Below are 20,268 nucleotides of genomic sequence, written 5' to 3'. Positions count from 1 at the left end.
CCCTACTGTGAGTTCAGATGCAGCGTTTCGGGGTGAGGAGGGAGAGAAAGTTACCCTTCCTAAAAACGGAAAGTGAAAATGACCAGTCCAGTTTCCCAGTTTTAGCTGGTTAGGACGCTGTCAGCCACAGTGGGGGCAAGTAAACTTCACCTCAGCCTTTCCTGCAAGTGTGACAGTGGAATGGTAGAAAAAAGAAAAGGAGTTTTCTTCACAATTTCCTAAGCTCATTTCTATTAGCAAAAGTTGCCTGGGGTTCCTGGCTGGCTCAGTTGGTTAAATGTCTGACTTCGGCTCAGGTCATGATCTCATGGTTCTTGAGTTCTAGCCCTGTGTCGGGCTCTGTGCTCACAGCTCAGGGCCTGGATTCTGTTTTGGATTCTGTGTTTCCCTCTCTCTCTCTGCCCCTTCCCCAGCTCACACTCTGTCTCAAAAAGAAATAAACATGAAAAAAATTTTTTTTTCCTTTGGTCTCCCAGTTCTTGGCCGGGTGAAAATAAACTGTATTTTTGTGGCCTGCGCCAGACAAAGCCCATTTGTCTGTCCTCACACCAGTAAATCTAGACATCAATGTCTGTTTAGATTAGAATTGATTTCTGAACCAGGAAACTCAGAAGAGGCTGTTTAAAGAGTAGTTATTAATGGCCTCATTACAAGCGTATGTCCTGCCATTTGAACGAAATTTACATAGAGAGAGGAAGCACATTTATAAGTATCGGAAAGAGGTGAAGAAAGAGGAAGCCTTCATGGGGGCTGTGGTACCTCCTGCTTTGTTAGCAACACTGGGGTTTCCTGAAGGATGAAACAGGGGCTTACAGGCCTCCAGCCCTGAGAGCCCTCCTGGTGGAGAGCCTTCTCCCCAGGGGTGGATTTTGGAATGCAGGTATGGATGACGCTTCTTAAGGATTTTGATAAACTTGGCCCATGAAAGCTGTGCTTGGAGCATCCCCAGAGATGCTGGATCCAGGGTAGAGGTGGGTTTCTGCAACCCTTCCCAGATTTATCTCAGAGACTGGTTGAGGGACTTCTGTCTGTGGCCAGGGAGAAGCTCACCCCGGAGGAATTATTCCTCTCCTGGGGTCATCTTTCGTGAGATCAATTGTTCCTTCAGACTGAGAACTGGTTAGGAAACGGGAGCCTTGAGTTCTAAATCTGGTTCTACCATTAAACCCACTGCTGATGACCTGGGGCGAGTCATTTCATGTCCTTGTGCCCTCCGTTTTCCATCTGCAAGGTGGAGACAGTCGTGTCTGGCACAGGTAGCTGAGGACACTGAAAGGAACAAATGAGAACAAATTAAAAACTTCTGAGGCACTGGGTGGTGCGAGAACTCCAAATAACCCTTGGCTTCTTGGATGAGGGCGGAGCAGTTTGGGTCTGGTACTCAGGGAGGTTTCCTGCAGGTTGAACTTGGGAGAGGGCTGGAGAGGCCCAGCAAGGCTGGGGGGCAGGAGAGGCTGTCAAGCTCACTTTGGTTGTCATGGCAGCCTCATCTGTGGGGCTATTTTTATTCAAGCTGAAGAGCAGGTAGGGTGTGTTGGGGAGGGGAAGGAAAGAGCCGTCATCTTTCGCTTTAAAGCAAAACAAAACTAACACTTTGACCAGTTCATTTAGAGTCACTGGGTGGGGGCTGGATAGAGATCTGAGAGTCCTGAGGTCTCCTCTTCTCCCGTCCAGCACCCTTATCCTGAACTTGAAGGGGGGCCAGGGGAATTAACCTGGTGAAGGAAGGAACAAGGACTCCTTACCTATGTGAGCTGGAGAAGACTGGCGTTGATGTACAGTAGAGTCCTGATCAGAACCCTCTACCTTGCACTGCATATCCACCGGCGTGTAATGAACCTGGGCCACCTCAGGAATCTGCGGCTGGCACAGAACATCTGGATGGCAAAGCGGGTTGAATGCGACAGGTGAGCTGGCCTGTGTTGGGAAAGTCAGCAACACCGACCACCTCAGGAAGTCAGCCTGGGTTTATGGGAGGAGTGGACTCATTCTTGCTCCTCCTTTCTATTGCTTTCTCCTTGTTTCCAGGGAGGCAGAGTGGCCACCATGAGTTTATTGAAAGCCTGAGTTAGGGATATGCCCGCAGGACTCCCTGCCTTCCCTTTTTAACATCACGAGGATGAGATGATGAAGGCGACATGGCCAACGATTGATATCACTTTAATGAACTCATTCTAACTCTAAATAATCTCTAAACAATGGTCACCTCCCCCCACCCGACTTTAATGCCAGTAAGATATGTGGTGGGTAAGGCATTCCTCCGACTCCTCCTACCGCCATTCAGACTGATGACTGTATGTGACTCTGTCGGGGGGGTTGGTGACCTGTAGCTTGGGTATACTTGTTACTGGGCTGGGAGCTTTTTAAGAGAAAGGGGTTCATCGGACAGGAAATTCAGTACCCACTAACCAAGGTGGGTGAACAAGTGGGGAGAAAGACCCATGGGTGATGACTAAAATGAATAAGCCCTCTTGATGTTTGCCAGGAAGCGGGGGGTTACAGAAACCCAGAACCTGAGTCCCGCCATTATAAGCCTCTCACCTCGCCCCAGAATCCACATGCTCTTGCAGGGAGCAAAGCCTCCTTTATTTGGATGCACACATTTGGAACTTGGGGACGAGGCTAGGCCTCAGGTCTCCCTCTGCGTTTTCTAAGGACATAATAACCATAACCCTAATTTTCTAAGCTCATAGCGTAGAAACAAAGTACATGGTAGGAGAAATGTTTAGTCTACTTGAGAATCATTTTTGTAAGCATTTTGTGAACCATGCTTGTGGTATATTCTCAGACATCAGGTTAATTATAGCATCTCATTCGTTCGAGAAAGCGATAGAGCAGGATGTTGGCTTGGCAACAGTTTGTTAGCCTCCAGTTTGTGTTTTCTTATTTATTTGGAGGCACTGTTTGCTCCACACTGTTTGTGTGTTGGGTGGTCAGCCACTCCCCTTCTTGATTCTGACCAAGATTTACAAAAGAGCTGACATACTCTGCTTGTGTGTCTGGAATTATTTTGAAAAACAAGCAAAGTTCGTCCACTTTTAGAAAAATGAAACTTTATTTTCAATCTGTATTTTACAGAATGGCCTTTTCTCCTGAGTAGTGTTGCTGACAGGTCTTTGATACACAACCAAAGTCCCTGAAATGGCATTCAGGGCCCTCTCATTCCCTTTCCCCTCTTACCCCATATAGAAGGTACCCCCACAGTGCTTCCTGTAGCTCAAACGCATCATTTGCTGTGAAGCCTTTGTGTCCTTAATCATGCCTTTACCTCTGCCAGGAAAGTCGCCCTGACTCCCCTGCCCCCATGTCCGCATTCTCTGTGTCTTTCAACTCCATACCTGTCATTTCTTTGGGGATGTCCTTTCTGCTTTGATCCTCTAGTGGCCATAAACTGTGTTTTATTGATAAATTCCTGCTTTTCCCTCATGAGGTTTATGTATTTATGTATTTATGTATGTATGTATTTATTTATTTATTTTTAAGTTATTCCTGTTCTCATTTGTCTCTGGAGGTTGAGAGCAGCTGTCCTGTGTTTTTTGCCTGTGTGATCCCCCCACTGCCAGGGAAGACAGAAATGTTCTCACCCCTGCATTTCTTGGGGGTCCTAAGATATGCTTTGAATATTTATTATTCATTGATAGGCAATGACTATATGTGGAAGGAATAAAGGAAAGAATTATGAATTATTTTATTAATTTAAATGGAAAATGTACCTTCTTCACCAAAGAGTCATCTCAGCATCCAGCTACTATTTGAATCAATTAAAGAAAGTTAACCTGCCTTCTTCATCCCTCGGGAAGGTTTTCTCAACTTCTGAAACTTCTGTTCTATTTTTCCTGCACCAGCACATTTTAAACACTTAAAATATAACTTACTTCATGTTGTTGTGGTTATGGTCTCACCACACAGGCTGCTGCTTGCTGGTAAGGGATTCCATAGTTCTGTCATGTTTTTCCCATGGAGCTTCCTCTTCCCAGTTCAGCTGTAAGCTGAAGGCCAAGACTGTGGAGGACACATTGTATAGTCCCCAGTGGGACCCATGTCTAACATGTTCAGTAGGTGCTTGCTAGGTCATCTGGAAGCTCAGGCTTCGGAAAGCTTTATGTCAGGCTTTCAGGCATAGTCGTTTTATGGTTTCAACATTGTAGCTTAGGTAGGACGGGTGAAAATCATAATAGTTGAGAAATGTCATCCTGACATTAGAAAAGCCACTGGAAGTTTCTCCAGACTTCAGGCAACTCTCTATATTCCTGCCTCACCTGTGTGATGGTTAAATTTGCGTCCCTGACCCAGGATGCAAATGCAGAGAGAATATGGCCGCTTTCATTCCCGGACCCCGCTACCTGGGTTTCGTGGCTATTCATGTCTGCATCCTTCCAAGAAATCTTTGAGTTTCTTCACTCTTTTCTTTTAACAGCTGCACTGGAAATCTTGGACATAACTGACGATCCTCTCCTATTTCATTCTAGCCCAGGGACACACATTCCCCGGTGACCACAATTGGAGTCGCCCTAATGATCATTTCTGTTTCATGCCATTTGGGGCTATATTGGTAGAAAGCTTTTCATTCTCTGCTGAAATGTATCGCCTTCATTTCTTTCTTTGTTCACTTTCTTTTTCCTTCTCATCCAAAACTTGGATTCAGTATGTTCATACTTCAGGTCTTCTTCCTCTCTTCCTCCCTTTACTTTACCTTATTTTAAAAATTACTGATGAATTTAGCTTAACAAAATGGGAGCAGTACAGCATAATTCACCTTTCTTCAAACTTCAGTCACGTGAGAATTATCAACATGGCTTTTGATTTATCTTTTTCAACAGTTTTATTGAGATATAATTCATATGCCATGCAGTTCACCCATTTAAAGGGTAAAATTCAATGGGTTTTTTGGTTTGGGTATATTACATTATCAATTTTTTAAATGTGGCAAAATATGATATATATTTGCCATTTTAACCAATTTTAAATATACAATTCAGCGACGTTAATGACATTCACAATGTTCAACCGCTATCTATTTCCATTGTACTATTAACACTATTTTGTGGGTGTCTGGCCAATTCAATTGGTAGGGCATGTGACTCGATCTCAGGGTCATGAGTTCAAGCCACACACTGGGCATGGAGCCTACTTTAAAAAAAAAAAAAAAAAAAACCCAATATTGTCTTTGAGTCATTTCATGTTTTTTAAGTAAACTTATCTTATTTAAAAAGGGTGTTCTTAGTTTAGTTTTTATTTAGAGAGAGAAAGAAAGAGAACATGAGGAGGGGAGGGGCAGAGAGAGGGAGAGAATTTCAAGCAGGCTCTGCACTGTCAGCACAGAGCCTGTTGCAGAGCTCAAACCCATGAACCTCGAGACCATGACCCCAGCCAAAACCAAGAGTCAGACCCCTAACCGACTGAGCCTCCCAGGTGCCCCTATGTAAATTTATTTTAAAAGGAAATTTTGGGGTGCCTTGGTGGCTTAGTCAGTTAAGCACCTGACTTCAGCTCAGGTCATTATGTCATTATGTGAGTTCTAGTCCCACACTGGGTGAGCCAAACTTCTTTCTCTTTCTCTCTTCCTCTCTCTCTGTGCCCTTTGTGGGATCCTCTCTCTCTCTCCCTCTCTTTCTCTGCCCTCGCTCACTTGTTCCCTCTCTCTATCGATTAAAAAAAAAAAAAATGAAGCTTTGCCACTATAATTGAAAAACCAGAATCTTTTAATGTTGAAAAAGGTAACTTTAAAAATAAAGACAATAAAAATCAAACAATGGTATTAAGTTTTACTGGATACTTGAGCCTACAGAAGTCTGTGGGGTTAAGGCCTTGTTCTCACCATTGTACCAAGGGAGAAAAAGAAAAGCATGTGAAAGAGCTATTAAAGGCATCCTCTTATCATACCAGGTCTTCTTGATATAGTGGGATTGAAAGAATTGAAAGGGGATTGCTTTCTACCATGTGGTTCAGTGTCACTGAATATTTGCTGTTCACTTTGGAATCATCTCCTGTACACCAGGTTATGTGGGTCACAGTGTGGAAAACACTGTAAAAGTGCACAAGAGCATGGATTTGGGGGTTAAATTTTCACACAGCAAGCACTTGAATGATTTGGACAACTTGCTTAAATTTCCGTGCCCTAGTTTTCACATCTGTGAAATGGGCAGAGTCATATCAATCTCTTAGTTGTGATAAAATGGAATCTTATATGTTAAGGGTCTTGCCTGGTTCCTGGCGTATAGTAAATGCTCAACAAATGTGTATTTTTTTTTAAGTTTATTCATTTTAAGAGGGAGATAGAGAAAGCACAAGTGGGGGAGGGACAGAGAGAAGGTGAGACAGAATCCCAAGCAGGCTTTGTTCACGCCATCCACGCAGAGGCTGATGTGGGGCTCAAACTCATGAACAGTGAGATCATGACCTGAGCTGAGATCAAGAGTTGGACACTTAACTGGCTGAGCCACCCAGGTGCCCCCAAATGCGATTATTTTTAAGAATGATCCTTGTTTATAGTTCTCCCAAAGTTTAGCATTACCTTACAAAGAAAAGTTAGCTTGTGTATTCTGAAGAAACTCTCCAAGATCAGCAAACATCATTCTCTGGCCCTCCTGCAGACTATCAAAATGCCGTAGTCTTGACTGAGTGCCAGACAATGTGCAGGAAAAAGACAGCAAACTTAATGGTCTGAAAACTTAATTGGGAAGTAAGAGAGTGCAGCCTTGCGTCAGAGACCCCTTGAACTTGCAGGATCCTGGCTGGTTCCATTGATGTTCAGTGTCTCTTGACTTAAACCCCATTCTCAGGATGTGCCTATTGGTCCCGGTTGCAGGTCACAGCACACCTAACCCAAGGCAGCATGGCTCAGAACAAGACAGCATCACCAGGCATTGGTGAGCAAAAGCCCACATTGTGTCTCGTGAGTTGCAGCCACAACCCCACACCAGGAATAGCAGGTGACAGCTGCTTCCTGCCTTGGACCCATCCAAACACGAGGCCAGACACAGACCCCTGGGGGTGAATTCCCACTTGCTTGCTTACTTGAGTCCTTCAGGCACATGTTTCCATCTATAAAATGAGAATAGGGTCTTGATTCCTATCTCCTAGTGTTGTTGTAAGTATTAAATGAGATTAAGACTGTTAAGCAGTCACCACAGTATTCAATGAATGGTAACTTTTATTGTTATTATTAGTAGGAAGGAGTCTGTCACCAATCAATCCTCTGACCTAGTATGAGTGGCTCCACGTGGTGCAGTGGGGGTACAGGTGAATACATATATGCATTTCATTTAAAATTTATAGCTTGAAAAAATGTTTATTTATTTGGAGAGAGAGAAAGAGAATGTGTGAGCATGTGTGAGTGGGGGAGGGGCTGAGAGCAAGGGAGAGAGAGAGAATCCTAAGCAGGCTCCAGGCCCAATGAGGAGCCCAAGGCAGGGCTTGATCTCATGACTGTGAAATCATGACCTGAGCTGAAATCAAAAATGTGATGCTTAACCGACCGAGCCACCCAGGTGCCCCTAAAACTCATGGTGTTTATAGACCCAAATAATGTATAGACTCCTTCACAGAGGGAAAAAAACCCATTATTCTGATGTTGTTTAACTATGTATTAACATATTCTTTACTCTTAGGCTCAGTATTCTTACGCTTAGTATTCTTTCCCAACTCTGAAAGCAGAACATGGGCAAGATACAAATATAGGTATGAAACAAATAAAAGGCATACTGACTATATTTATTTCATCAGACGATGCTGGTTTATTGAGGAAGCATCATGAACATGGCACGAGGCTGTGGTGCTCACTGATTCCATTGAGGGGGTTGCTGCAGCTCCCCTGTGTTATTTTGGGACTTGGATCTCCCACTGCATTTCTCTATATGAAGTAGTGTACAGGGAGACCCTCTGGTGTTCATGTGGCACAAATGCCTCCTCTGCACATTGCCCTGCCCCCTCTCCTCTTTGCTCATTAGCCTCTGACATTCAGAATAGCACAATCTAGCTGCAAAATGATTGCAACCCACCCCCTCCACACACACACACAGACACCACAATCCTATGGCAGGACCCAGTTATAACATGGTCATCTAGATAACTTGGAACGTGTTTGCCTTTTACTTTAAAGACATTATCATCTAAATTTAAAGCCCAAGCACAGATTCTCATAAGGACTATAGGGGAGGACTTCTGGCAGATACCAGTTTGAGAAACATTGATTCACATCCTCCCTAGATCCCCAAAGAATTTGGAGCAGCCTCCAAAATTAAACACAATATTAAAGACAAATAGGCATGACCAAGGACCTGGGTGAGAGTGTTAACAGCAGTTAAGAACTAAAATGATGACCGAACTGTCTGGAAGTAAGGGCAAAAAGTGAAATGCACCATGTTAGCCTGTTCTTGTGGTCTAGTAAGAGAAAACAGGCAAGTTCTCTGAAGAGACAGACTTTTCCTGCCACTGAATCCTAGGAGTATTTGCCACATGGATCCTTTATAGATAAGACTTTGTGTGTGTGTGTAGGGGGGCAGATGTACAAAGGAAGTCTTTTTTTCTATGATTTCTCCAGAGTTCCTGTGGACCTCATAAAAGCTGAGAAAATATTGTTCAATTTTAAAGCAGTGAGGATACTATTGGTGTCTTAATAGTACTTTACATTGTGGGGGGTCCTTGGGGTTTTCGGAATGCCTTCACTCAAACATTTATTATTTGAGTCTCAGGACAGCAAAGGTGGTATTATGAGGGTACCTGGGTGGCGCAGTTGGTTTAAGCATCCGGCTTCGGCTCAGGTGATAATCTCACAGCTCATGGATTCGAGCTCCTCATCAGGCTCTCAGATCCTGTGTCTCCCTCTCTCTGCCCCTCCCCTACTCATGCTCTGTCTCTCTCTGTCTCTCCAAAATGAATAAACGTTAGAAAAAAAGGTGGTATTATCTTCAAGGTGGGGAGGGGGTCACAAGGGATCTGCATACTTACGTGGCAAAGCTTGGTGCCATGTCACTCTGTCAGGTGGGTTTCAGGGGTGCTTATGTCTGGGTTGGCATTTCCTTCAAAGGAAACTTTGGATTTGCTGAAGTGGTTGGCCTGGCCCAGTCTGTAGTACGCTGTGGAAGAGGCAGATGTGGCTGAAGAAACGCAAGCGATAGTGTTGTCAATCAGCGGCTCCAGAATCAGCCAGCAGAATGAATGGCATCCTGCCTGACTTCCTGAAGTGAATTAGCTGCTGGGAGTGAATTCATTTCAGGTGACTAAATGAATAGACCTACTGGAAGGAATTGTTTATATGCCCCATCTGAATGCTGGGGAATATCTGCCAAGTGCCGCACTGTTAGGGTCAATCTCATTTATGCCAAGCTAGTGACACGATTAGCCAACGGAGTCAGTTACTGCTTTTCTCTGTACCCCAACCCCCATTATCCAAGTGCTTTCTCATTGTATAAAATAGGAAAACACATGGAAGGTTGGGAGGTAGGAAGGAAGGAGGAAAAGAGGGAGGGAGGGAAGAGGGGCCATACACAATCCAAGGACAGATTTTTTTCTGACCTTTTAAATGCGTTTTTCTTTATATAGTTGATATCCGACACTATAAGATATATGATTCTATATCCTGCTTTTTTGCTTAACATAATATCATAAGCTTCTACTTAAAACTTTTTTTTTTAACGTTTATTTATTTATTTATTTATTTATTTATTTTTTTGAGACAGAGACAGAGCATGAACGGGGGAGGGGCAGAGAGAGAGGGAGACACAGAATCGGAAGCAGGCTCCAGGCTCTGAGCCGTCAGCCCAGAGCCCGACGCGGGGCTCGAACTCACGGACCGCGAGATCGTGACCTGAGCTGAAGTTGGACGCCCAACCGACTGAGCCACCCAGGCGCCCCATACTTAAAACTCTTTTAAAATGATATTTTTAAATGTTCTTTCATCAGTTAGGTTGTTTTCCACTTTTCATGGATACGAAGAGTGATTTAGCAGACATCTTTGTTCATTGTCTTTCTCTACATTTTGAACATTTATTTTCCCCCTTAAGAGAGACTTATAGTAGAATTATGCGGCCAAAAGTATGAACACTTTAAAGACTTTCTCTTTCAGGGGCGCCTGGGTGGCTCAGTCAATTGAGAGTCTGTCTGATTCTTGATTTTGGCTCAGGTCATGATCTGGTTGTGAGATCGAGCTCTGTGTTGGACTCTGCGCTGAGTCTGGAACCTGCTTGGGATTCTCTTTCTCTCTGTATCCTTCTCCTGCTCATGCTCTCTCTCTCAAAACAAAACAAAACATCAAACCAAACCAAACCAAAACCAAAACCTTTCTCTTTCTCGGCATATGAACACATGCCTTGCCAGAAAGGTCTTACCAGTTTATACTTCCCTCAGCATCAAATGAGAGTGAGTATATTACCTCACCTTCAAAAGTTTCCTAACTCGAAAAGGTAAAATAGCAGTAAATGTAAAATGTTATTTTTATTTTCATGATCATTAGTGATAATGAATGATGGTTTATTTCTTTTTAGATGGGGAGTTAATTTGTATTTTTTCCTTGGTGAATTATCTACTTATTGGGTATTTTAAAAGACATTTCTGTGATCTCTTCATATCTTAAGGAAATTATCCCCTTCGCTTGTTTATTTCTAATTTTAAACCAGTTTGTGACTTGCCACTGGATTTTTTGGTAACACTCTATTGAGACGTAATTCATATAATATACAAGTTACCCATTTAAAGTGTAAAATTCAGCGAGGCTTTTTTTGGTATATTCACAGACTTTTGCAGCTATCACCACAATTCATTCTAGAATATGTTCATTACCTCAAAAAAGAAACTACATACCCCTTAGCTATGCTCCCCCAACTCCCTAGCCCCCACCAAGCCCCCAGCCCTAGGCAACCACTAATCTACTTTTTGTTTCTATAGATTTGCCTATTGTAGACATATCATATATTTGGAATAAAAAAATATGTGGTCTTTTGTGACTGGCTTCTTTCACTCAGTATGTTTTCAATGTCAATATTTTATTCCTTTTTATGACTGAATAATATACCATGTTTTGTCTATCCATTCATCAGCTGAGGGACAATTGGGTTGTTTCCAATTTCACTATTATGACTAATGCCACCAAAACAATATGATTTAGATTTTAGGTTTTTAAAATGTTTTTTACTGAAGTTTTAAATTCATACCAACCCTATTGCTTGTTTGGATTGTATTTCTTTTGTTGTTTAAGATTAATAAGTCTTTTCTCGAGCCAATGTTAAATTTTCACCCATATTTTCATCTTTTTAATTTTAAAAATCTGTTTTATTGTTCACTTCAGTCTATAATCCATATAAACTTTATTTGGAGGTATGTGAGAATTAGAAAGCATCGCAATAGTCCCTCTGTTTTCCCATCCCCGCCCCAAAATAGCTAAATTTTCCCAGCACCATTTCCTGAGTCATTCTTCTCACCAACCATTTTCTTTATACTGATTTTTAATGCTTTCTTTATCACATATTAAGTTTTTATGAGAATGAAGCTTGATTTTTGGGTTATCCATTGAATTTAATTGCTGTTTAATTTTTTTTTTATAAATGTAATCTAAAATAGGAATACACTTTATTGTTTCTTTAACTTTAGTAAGAGACATAAAACATATATAATCTATGATTATTGATTTAGTCAGATTTTCTTCTTATTTTAAGACCATTTTGGCAATTAATATTTTTCTATAAAAATTGTACTGAAATCTAAAAAATTCTTAGCATGGAATTCACATCAGTGTGTTTCTAAAATTCTCCATATCTTTTATTATCCTGTCTTTCTCATTGGCATATTTGTATTTTCTCTGCTCTTTCCTTAATATTATTTACTAGAGCTCTGACTCTTTGGCTAGCTGGCTAATAATAGATCAGTAATTTGGGAGAAATGACATGTTCTTCTTTCTTGAAGCACTGGTAGACTGTACAATGGGTCTGTCCCAAGGAGCTTGTACCTGTATTGTAAATTAGAATAGAGAATTGGCAAAAGTTGGTGCTTGGGACTCGGCCGCTCAGGGTAGCATCTAAACAATTCTGGAGCAATTCTGGGGAGCTTCTTGCAGTTTAAAGTAACTGATTGGAGGGGTGCCTGGGTAGCTCAGTCCATTAAGTCTCCGACTTCGGCTCAGGTCACGATCTCCAGGTTTTTGGGTTTGAGTCCCGCATCCAGCTCTGTGCTGACAGCTCAAAGCCTGGAGCCTGCTTTCTATCCTGTGTCTCCCTCTCTCTCTGCCCCTCCCCTGCTTGCACTCTCCTTCTCTCTCAAAAATAAATATATATTAAAATAATAATAATAATAAAAATAAAGTAGCTGATTGAGTGTTTTAACTCAATGAGGTTATTTTCTTTTCCAAGAAGAACCTCAGAAATGAAAAAAAAAATGGGATAGTTCAGGCATCTAATAATAAAATATTGAAGCTTGAGGTGATATTATATAATTACTCAGAAGAAGAATATTAATCATCACTGATCTTTTCGGCTCTTTCCTTCACAAGGTCCCTTGGTGGCTGAGAGTTGCTTGGGTGGCATGTACAACTCCGTTCATGGGAATGGGTCCTGGCTGTTCTAGAAGTAGCCGATCAAGGACAGAAGGCTATCAGGAAGGGCAGATCCAGTGGAGAAAATGGCAGCCTGAGTTAATGGGTCTTGGAGAGCAGGGAGGCAGGGACATTACTTCAGTTAGCCTTGGAGGAGGATAATTAGCACTGAGAAGGGAGTCAGTAGGATTGGCAAGGACAGGAGAGATACAGAAGATCGTTGGCTCTGATGGCTAGTGAAAAATAGTATCACCCCCCCCCCCACCCCGCTTAAAACACCCAGAGTCCTTTGCCTCGTCTGTCAGCACTAAATTCTGCTTCGATTCCTGTTGTGCAAGCAGGGTCAGAGATCTGGCCGCCTCCGGCAGACCTTGTGGAATAGTGAGTCTTGAGAGAAATCACAGAGAGGGGAAGAGCAGCAGGAATCTGCCTCACTGTCACAGTCTGGGGCCGTGCATAGACATCTGTCAGCACAGATGTCAGGCTCTAGGATGAGACCGCTGGCCAAGGCTGTGGGGTTTTTAAGCTGCCTATCTGGGAAACCTCAGCCCTTTGCCCAGCCTGAGCGGGTCCTGGAGGTCGTTGCCCCACAGTTAGCAGCAGTAGGACGTGATGGTGCCTAGTCCCCTAACCCAGCTCCCCCATCTCAGCCTTCGCGGTTGTGGGAGCACAGCCTCTTCCCCTGTATGACCTGAGGTCTAGCATGCAAGCCCGTGGGTAGAGCTTTCTGTGGGACGTATTAGTGGCCTGATGTACCAGCCCAGCATTCTACTAGGACTGATTGCTGTGAGCTCTGCGAGAGGCCACCTCCTTCCCTGGGAGGTCAGCCTGCAGGAATCAGCCAAGATAACCCTTACCTCTCACTGTACCTGCCCTTTTAGACTGTGGGTTCTCCACAGGCAGGATCGATATCTTACTCATCTTCATGTCCTCTCAGTGCCTGACATGTTCGGCTGCTCTGTAAGTGATTTAGGAGTGAAGAAGAGATGGCCCAAGAAAGGGGCTGGATGAGCCTTCCTTCTCCTCTTAACCATTCTTAACCATTTTGTCCTTCTTTGGGATCTTACAGAAGCTTTGGACTATCTCCAGAGAGTATAGGCCTGTGCGCACACATGTGCGTGCACGCCCCCCCCCCCCCCCCCCCGAATAAAAATCTTGCACACAGCCTATCAATTGATGGATTCTGGTTAAGAGCCCCTGCCTTAGAGCTCTGGTAGGTTCCACTTACACCATCTCAGCATCATCTCACTCTGTGCCATGCCCCACACACCAGGACACCCCTCCTCACCTGCCTGAGCCTGTGCACAGTAGAGGTGTTGGCTGTGGCACCTATCTGGAACCCGGTTACACTGACCGGAGATTTGTTGAAAATGAATGCTTGTCACTGTTACTCCAGAGTGGGCACATCGGCTCGTCGTAACCCTGAGGAATAGTGGCTTCCTGGACAGCACAGTTTTTACTTGATGTTCAAAAGATGGCCTTTAAATGGACAGCTGATGCTTGACCCCACCTGAGGAGAAGGGTTCTCCTTTCCTCACAGCCACTAAAGCCAGCAGTGCAGGAAGTCTGGAGGCAAAGCTTCCAGAAGCCCACCGGTTGAGACTAGACTTGCCAGCCTTGGGCAGCAGCCTGTCTCAGACTTTTTGGCCTTCTTCTCAGCAGTCTTCCTCTTGCTGTCACCCTACCCTTGTGGCCTACCAGGTCATTGGCTTTTCCTCATTAGGTCCTCTTTCATGATTTCCTGAGTCACTCCCTTCAGCTTGTATTTATTTGACGTTCAGAGCCATTTCCTATTTGGTAACGTTCGGGGCTTTCGGGGGGTGGAACGTGCCCAATAGTTCTCCTTCCTTGTGTTCCCATTCAGCGGTGTCCTTTGTTCCATAGATTCTGGCTGTGACTCAGTCACTGACACAGAGGCTGAAGACGAGAAGGGGCCTTCCTACTTGAAGCAGCAGAGCCTACCGCCGCAGACTTCACCTGGGAACCTGATGGTGGTGCAGCCGGACCGCATTCGCTGTGGGGTAGGCGCTCCTGGGGCTGGTGGATCAGTGTCAGAACATGGCCTTTTCAGTGGATGCAGTTGTCATAGTGAAAGGAGTGGGGTTTTCCTGGTGCACCTCAGTGTAATCCCAGCGTTCCCTTGGGATTCCTCTGTAGATGAGCTGCCCTGAGAACCCCAGGACCTGGGCCTTGAGCACAACTCACTCCTTTAAGTCCAACAGAGGTGAGCTCAGGAATGTATGTGCCATCGATCTAAGACTGTGAGTTCCTAGATCAAAAAGATAGAGCATGTGGCACACATGAGCATTACCGGACACTTATGCCAGCCCTGGAGGTAGAGGCCTGGGTCTATTCCTGCCAGGGTAGTGCTGGGAGGAGGGAGATGAGGGGCATTTTGCGAGCTTGCTTCTCCATCAACCGACCACTGCTGTGCCCCACATGAGTCCCTTGAAGCTTGCTGGCTGAAACTTGCCAAGGCTGATTGCTAAAGGGATAAGATAAATGCCAAAGCATAATGTGACTCACGTTTTCAGGGTGGGACATGTGTTAACAGGTGACTTGAATGTGATGGCACAATTGATAGTCCATTGTCCTTTGAATCCTACCATCCTATTGGTAGTTTTTTATTTCCTTATGGAAAATATGTGATAATTAGTTCAGGGCAGTAAAATACTTCCCTGTGGATACAAGCCCTTTGCTAAGTTTGCCAGCATGGTCTCCTAGAGACAAGAGGGTGTGTGAGCCTTGGCAGTGGGAAGTACTAGCTTCCTTGCACCAGTGAGTGGTTTTCCGTGCAGCCTGAGGCCACAAGGTGTTGAGCAAGGACTCCCTCCGTGGAGATTGCAAACCCCTGCTTTGGGTGAGCTTGAGCTCATAGACATGTTTGGTTTAGATTGCACAGTGTTTTAGCAATTAGGCATGAGAATCTGTTCCCAGCTTCCTTTGAATCAGAATCTGGTAATACCAGGCCTGAGGTGAGTGGCTGGGCCTAGCAGCCCGTTAGATGGGGCATGTATCCCCCAGTCCACTGTTCCCACCACTCACTTTTCTTTATTCTCAGCCCACTTCATGCTTCCTCCTTGTTGGCTAGCTCTTGGTGGGCATTCCAGCGTCTAGGCTGTCCATATGCCCGCCTGTCTTCCCCGCACTCTTCTCGTCCTGAGACCTGTGGTCTTTTCCCGAGACCAGGCTAGTGGGCACTTGTGGGTGAAGGCATTTGGAACTGAAGAATGGTGCCCTTGACATGCCTCCCTGATTCTCCAGACTTTTGTTCCTTCTCCCATCCTGGCCTCCAGGATTCTCCTTGTGGCCTGTCCTTGGTCTCTGGATTCTGGGGTGGCTGGACTGGGGTTGGGTCCTGACTGTCAACAGAGAAGAACACACTCATTCTCTCTGACTCCCCATGTTGCCTGGGAGAAGGAGCAGGTGGGACAGGGCCTTGGCTGCAGCCAGAGCCAGGTCAACCACAAACACATCCACATTCAGCCTCAACAGCCTCCAGAAACCAGAACCATGCTTCTCCTTCACCTGTTGTGAAATAGTGGCCTTCATCATGAAGGGCTACTATGAGGACTTTTATTTTATTTTATTTTATTTTATTTTATTTTATTTTATTGTCCATTTCGAGAGAGAGAGACAGAGTGTGAGAGGGGGAGGGACAGAGAGAGAGGGAGACAGAATCAGAAGCAGGCTCCAGGCTCTGAGCTGTCAGCTCAGAGCTCAACCAATGGTTGAGGGCTCAAACCCACAAACCGTGAGATCATGACCTGAGCCAAAGTTGGACACTTAACCTACTAAGCCACCCAGGTGCCCCAAAGGACTTTATAATAGAATCTTAGGATGAACACTTGGGGATTAGCAATGACTGGAAATCTCTTCTTTCTCCGCTTCTCTTTGGAGGGCCTATCCTTACCAGTTCAAGTTTTGAGAGGCCCATTACCCACTTAACTAGCACAGTAAAACAAGACAATCGTATGTGGCTGGCCCAGCAAGAGATCTTAAAGCAAGGTAAAATAGCTATTCATAGGTTGCTCCATGCCTTAGGAAAATCAGTCCTCCAATAAGGCATTTTTCCCATTCAAGAACAGCATAAAGAGCAGAAGCCAAGAGGGCTTCTTCTGGCTGTTGCCTCTCACATTGTGAGGTGCATGTGAGTCACCTCGGGTGTCTTGGTAAAATTCGGATTTTGATGGTTCAGTAGATCCAGGAAGGGCCTGAGATTCTGCATTTCTAGTGATTTCCAGTGCTGTTAGTCTGCTGGCCTCACTTTGAGTAGCCAGCCTACTCTCAGAATAGTGCTTCTTAAACTATCTGTGAAGATCCTTTTTATTTTGCTTTTTAAGTTTTCTAATTCTGCCACGGGCTAATGCTTTTATAAAACACAATAAAAAAGAAATGCTGTAAAAATGAAATAAAAGTATGTATGAAATACAAGCCCCAGGTTTTTAAATTATTACATTAAGTTCAACAGACATAAAATTACTCCATCAAATTGCCGTAAAGGCTTATAAATGTTCACTCTCGGTCTTTGTAACTTGTCTTTTTGAGACCCACAGCAGTTGTGCCCAGTGCTAGACTCCAGACCCCACCCTGCTCTGGGACAGCCTCTCTAGATAGAGCTGGGGATCAGGGAGCCAGGAGACCCTCTGCCCAGCACCCTAATAGGGTACCCAGGAGGAAGAGGGGACACTGACTGGTCTCCTGTTCCAGGCGGAAACCACTGTCTACGTCATCGTGAGATGTAAGCTGGATGAGAGGGTGACCACAGAAGCGGAATTTTCTCCTGAGGATTCTCCCTCATTAAGGGTGGAAGCCAAGCTGGAGAATGAGTACACCATTTCCGTGAAGGCCCCCAGTAAGTAGCCCCATCTACCTCCGGAAATTAGGCATCCTGTTCAGGAAGAGGCCCACTCTTACTTTCTTTTACTTGTCCTGTCTTTATTCAGCAATTGAGAAAAGTGACAGCCAACATTTGGATTTGGTTGTCATGTTCTATTTGAAGGAAAAGGAAGTTGCAGAAATGTACATGTGTGATGGGGAAAAAATAGATCTATTAAAATTTTTATCCTTATGAAGTAAACATATTAAAAATTTTTTAAACTAGAGGAAAGTAGAAAAAAGTCATCAGACTACTATACTGTCTTTTGGCCTTTGTTCACAAGTTTTAACAACAGTTGTTTTCAATATTCTGTTTTTCTTTATATAATCTTATATTTATTCTCTTAGCATTCTTTTACCCTGTGCTGTTACATGGACTTTGTAACTTACCATTTTATAACATACTTTTTCTGTTACAAAAGTAATGTGAGCTCAGTACCAAAAAGTTGAGGAATACAACCACCATAAAGGAAAGTAAATAGAAAATTGCCTATATGCCCACCTCAAAGGAAATCAGTGATTTCTGTATTTTTCTGAATCTGTGTACATAGCTCTGTTTTTTTATTTATTTAATTTATTTATTTTTAATGTTTTTATTTATTATTTTTGAGACAGAGAGAGACAGAGCATGAGCAGGAGAGGAGCAGAGAGAGAGGGAGATACAGAATCCAAAGCAGGCTCCAGGCTCTGAGCTGTCAGCACAGAGCCTGACGCAGGGCTCGAACTCACAGGCTGTGAGATCATGACCCGAGCTGAAGTCGGATGTTTAACTGACTGAGCCACCCAGGCACCCCTGTGTACATAGCTTTGTACAGTCTCATCGGCCACTTTCATTACCTGGAAAATACCTTTGAGTATTTCCCCATGTTAATAAATATTCTTTTGCAACATGATGCTTAATGGTTACGAGGTAATCCATTGTACAGATGTATCATAGTTTTTAAAGCCAGTTCCTTGTGTTGGACCTATATTTTATAATCCATATTGTTTAAAGCTGCATAATACTCCATTGAAAAGAAGTGTCATCTTTCAATTTTCCATTTCCTCATTGTGTTCTGTATTTGCATAATTTCTGATTTCTTATTGTCTTCTTATTCTTTTAAGTTATGATATATTGAGCATCTTCATGCATGCATTTAGGATTTTTTTCCTCAAGATGGAATCCCTTGAAATGATGGGCATTTTTAAGGATCCTGGAAATAGGGTTTAATTGCTTTCTGAAATATTACTTCTATCAAGTTTGCTATATCATCACCAACACTAGACATTATCATTTAAAATATCCTTGCTAATTTGATGTCTTTTTAAAGAGTAGCCCATTGTTTTAATTTGCATTTCTTTGATTATTAAAGAGGCTGAATATTTTTCCATGTTCTGTACTTGTTGCATTTCCTCTTTTGTGAATCAAATCTTTGTGGTTGGTGTATTTTTAATTTTTTCTTTCCTCCTCAAAACCCCTTCCTGTGGTGCCGAAGAGAGAGAGGACGTAGTAATGACAGCAACAGAGCAAGTGAATCAATTCTCCTGGCCCGGTGTCGTGGAGGCAGAGTTCCACCTGCCAGGATCTATCCCACCTTGTGCCAACCACTGACCTTTGTATAAAGTGCTTTAAACTCAGCTCCTCTTCCTGTTTATCATGGTACTGGGCCTAGTGTAGTGAATAAAACAGATGAAAATCTTCCAAAAACTCAATTGCAGACCCAGTGAGGACAATTCCTTTGACTCAGAGGCCTCCCAAGTACTGGTCTGCTCACTTCCTACTTCTCCCCTTCCCCTCACTTCTCTGTCCTCCACCTTACCTCCAAAATCTTTCTTCCAGCCCCCAGTTAATTTCTTTACCATTAAGGCGAATCCATGAACACTTTTCCCTGGAAACCTTGTTCTTCCTGGGTGCATTCATGGTGGTGTTTTGTTTTTGTTTTTTTTTTTTTCTTCTTCTTCTGTTTAGACCTTTCATCTGGGAATGTTTCTCTAAAGATCTATTCCGGGGAGTTAGTGGTGTGTGAAACTGTTATCAGCTACTATACTGACATGGAAGAAATTGGGAATTTATTGTCCAATGCTGCAAATCCTGTGGAGTTCATGTGTCAGGTAAGGATGTTGAAAGGAAACCTGAGTTTTCTGGGCACGTAGTTCCTTTTCATTTTTTAATTAAAAATTTTTAAAAAATGTTTTTAGTTATTTTTGAGAGAGAGAGTGAGAGCACGCATGAGCAGGGGAGGGGCAGAGAGAGACACACACACAAAATTCAAAGCAGACTCCCAAGTTCTTAGCTGTCAGCACAGAGCCTGACGTGGGGCTCGAACTCACAAATCGCGAGATCATGACCTGAGCTGAAGTCAGATGCTTAACTGACTGAGCCACCCAGGCACCCCTGGGTGTGTAGTTTCTGCTCATGGTTCTTCAGCTTCTAACCTGCTGGATGGGAGATAGCTGGGGTTAAAGTCTGACCTTCTTCCCTTTTGTGTTCAGGCCTTTAAAATTGTGCCCTACAACACAGAGACCCTTGATAAACTGCTAACTGAGTCTCTGAAGAACAATATCCCTGCGAGTGGATTGCACCTCTTTGGAATTAACCAACTGGAAGAAGAAGATATGATGACAAGTAAGTCAAAAGGTCAAACCTCAGGAAACCAGCCGTGGGTTGACTCCACTCTGTTGATTTCAGCATCCAGTCAGCCTGTGCTCAAACCTCGCTGGTTCCCTCCCTGCAGCTCATCCTTGGGGAATGATTCCTTCACTGGCTAGCTGGTCTTCCAAATTGTCAATCTGCATACCTCCACCCCTTGCTAAAAACCCTTTGTGGTCCCATTGGCCTTCAGATCAAGTTCAAACTCCTTAACATGTTTGCAAGCACTTCCCAAGGG

At 43.7% G+C, this 20,268-nt stretch overlaps 1 protein-coding gene and 1 long non-coding RNA gene across 3 annotated transcripts in view; one reads left to right on the top strand and one right to left on the bottom strand.

Annotated features, from left to right (window-relative positions):
- Positions 1-20,268, top strand: part of PIK3AP1 (phosphoinositide-3-kinase adaptor protein 1) — a 117,847-nt gene that overhangs the window by 44,467 nt on the left and 53,112 nt on the right. Inside the window, exons 3-6 of the mRNA XM_042960646.1 lie at positions 14,408-14,544; positions 17,234-17,378; positions 19,350-19,492; positions 19,874-20,006. Coding sequence (XP_042816580.1) covers positions 14,408-14,544; positions 17,234-17,378; positions 19,350-19,492; positions 19,874-20,006 — 558 coding nt within the window. The remainder of the gene's footprint in view (positions 1-14,407; positions 14,545-17,233; positions 17,379-19,349; positions 19,493-19,873; positions 20,007-20,268) is intronic.
- On the bottom strand, positions 617-14,399 carry LOC122231885. 2 transcript variants are annotated; one of them, XR_006209160.1, is made up of 3 exons: positions 8,950-9,217; positions 1,746-1,877; positions 617-1,269 (listed from the first exon to the last, which is right to left on the bottom strand). It is a non-coding gene; the product is annotated as an uncharacterized LOC122231885 (long non-coding RNA). The 2 variants fall into 2 exon arrangements; XR_006209161.1 differs by lacking the exon at positions 617-1,269 and adding an exon at positions 13,812-14,399 and having other exon boundaries at positions 1,685-1,877; positions 8,950-9,098.

Source organism: Panthera tigris, chromosome D2 (assembly GCF_018350195.1).
Source record: "Panthera tigris isolate Pti1 chromosome D2, P.tigris_Pti1_mat1.1, whole genome shotgun sequence".
NCBI lineage: Eukaryota > Metazoa > Chordata > Mammalia > Carnivora > Felidae > Panthera > Panthera tigris.
Note: the sequence above shows the minus strand (reverse complement) of the source record. Positions and strands in the feature narration are given on the sequence as shown.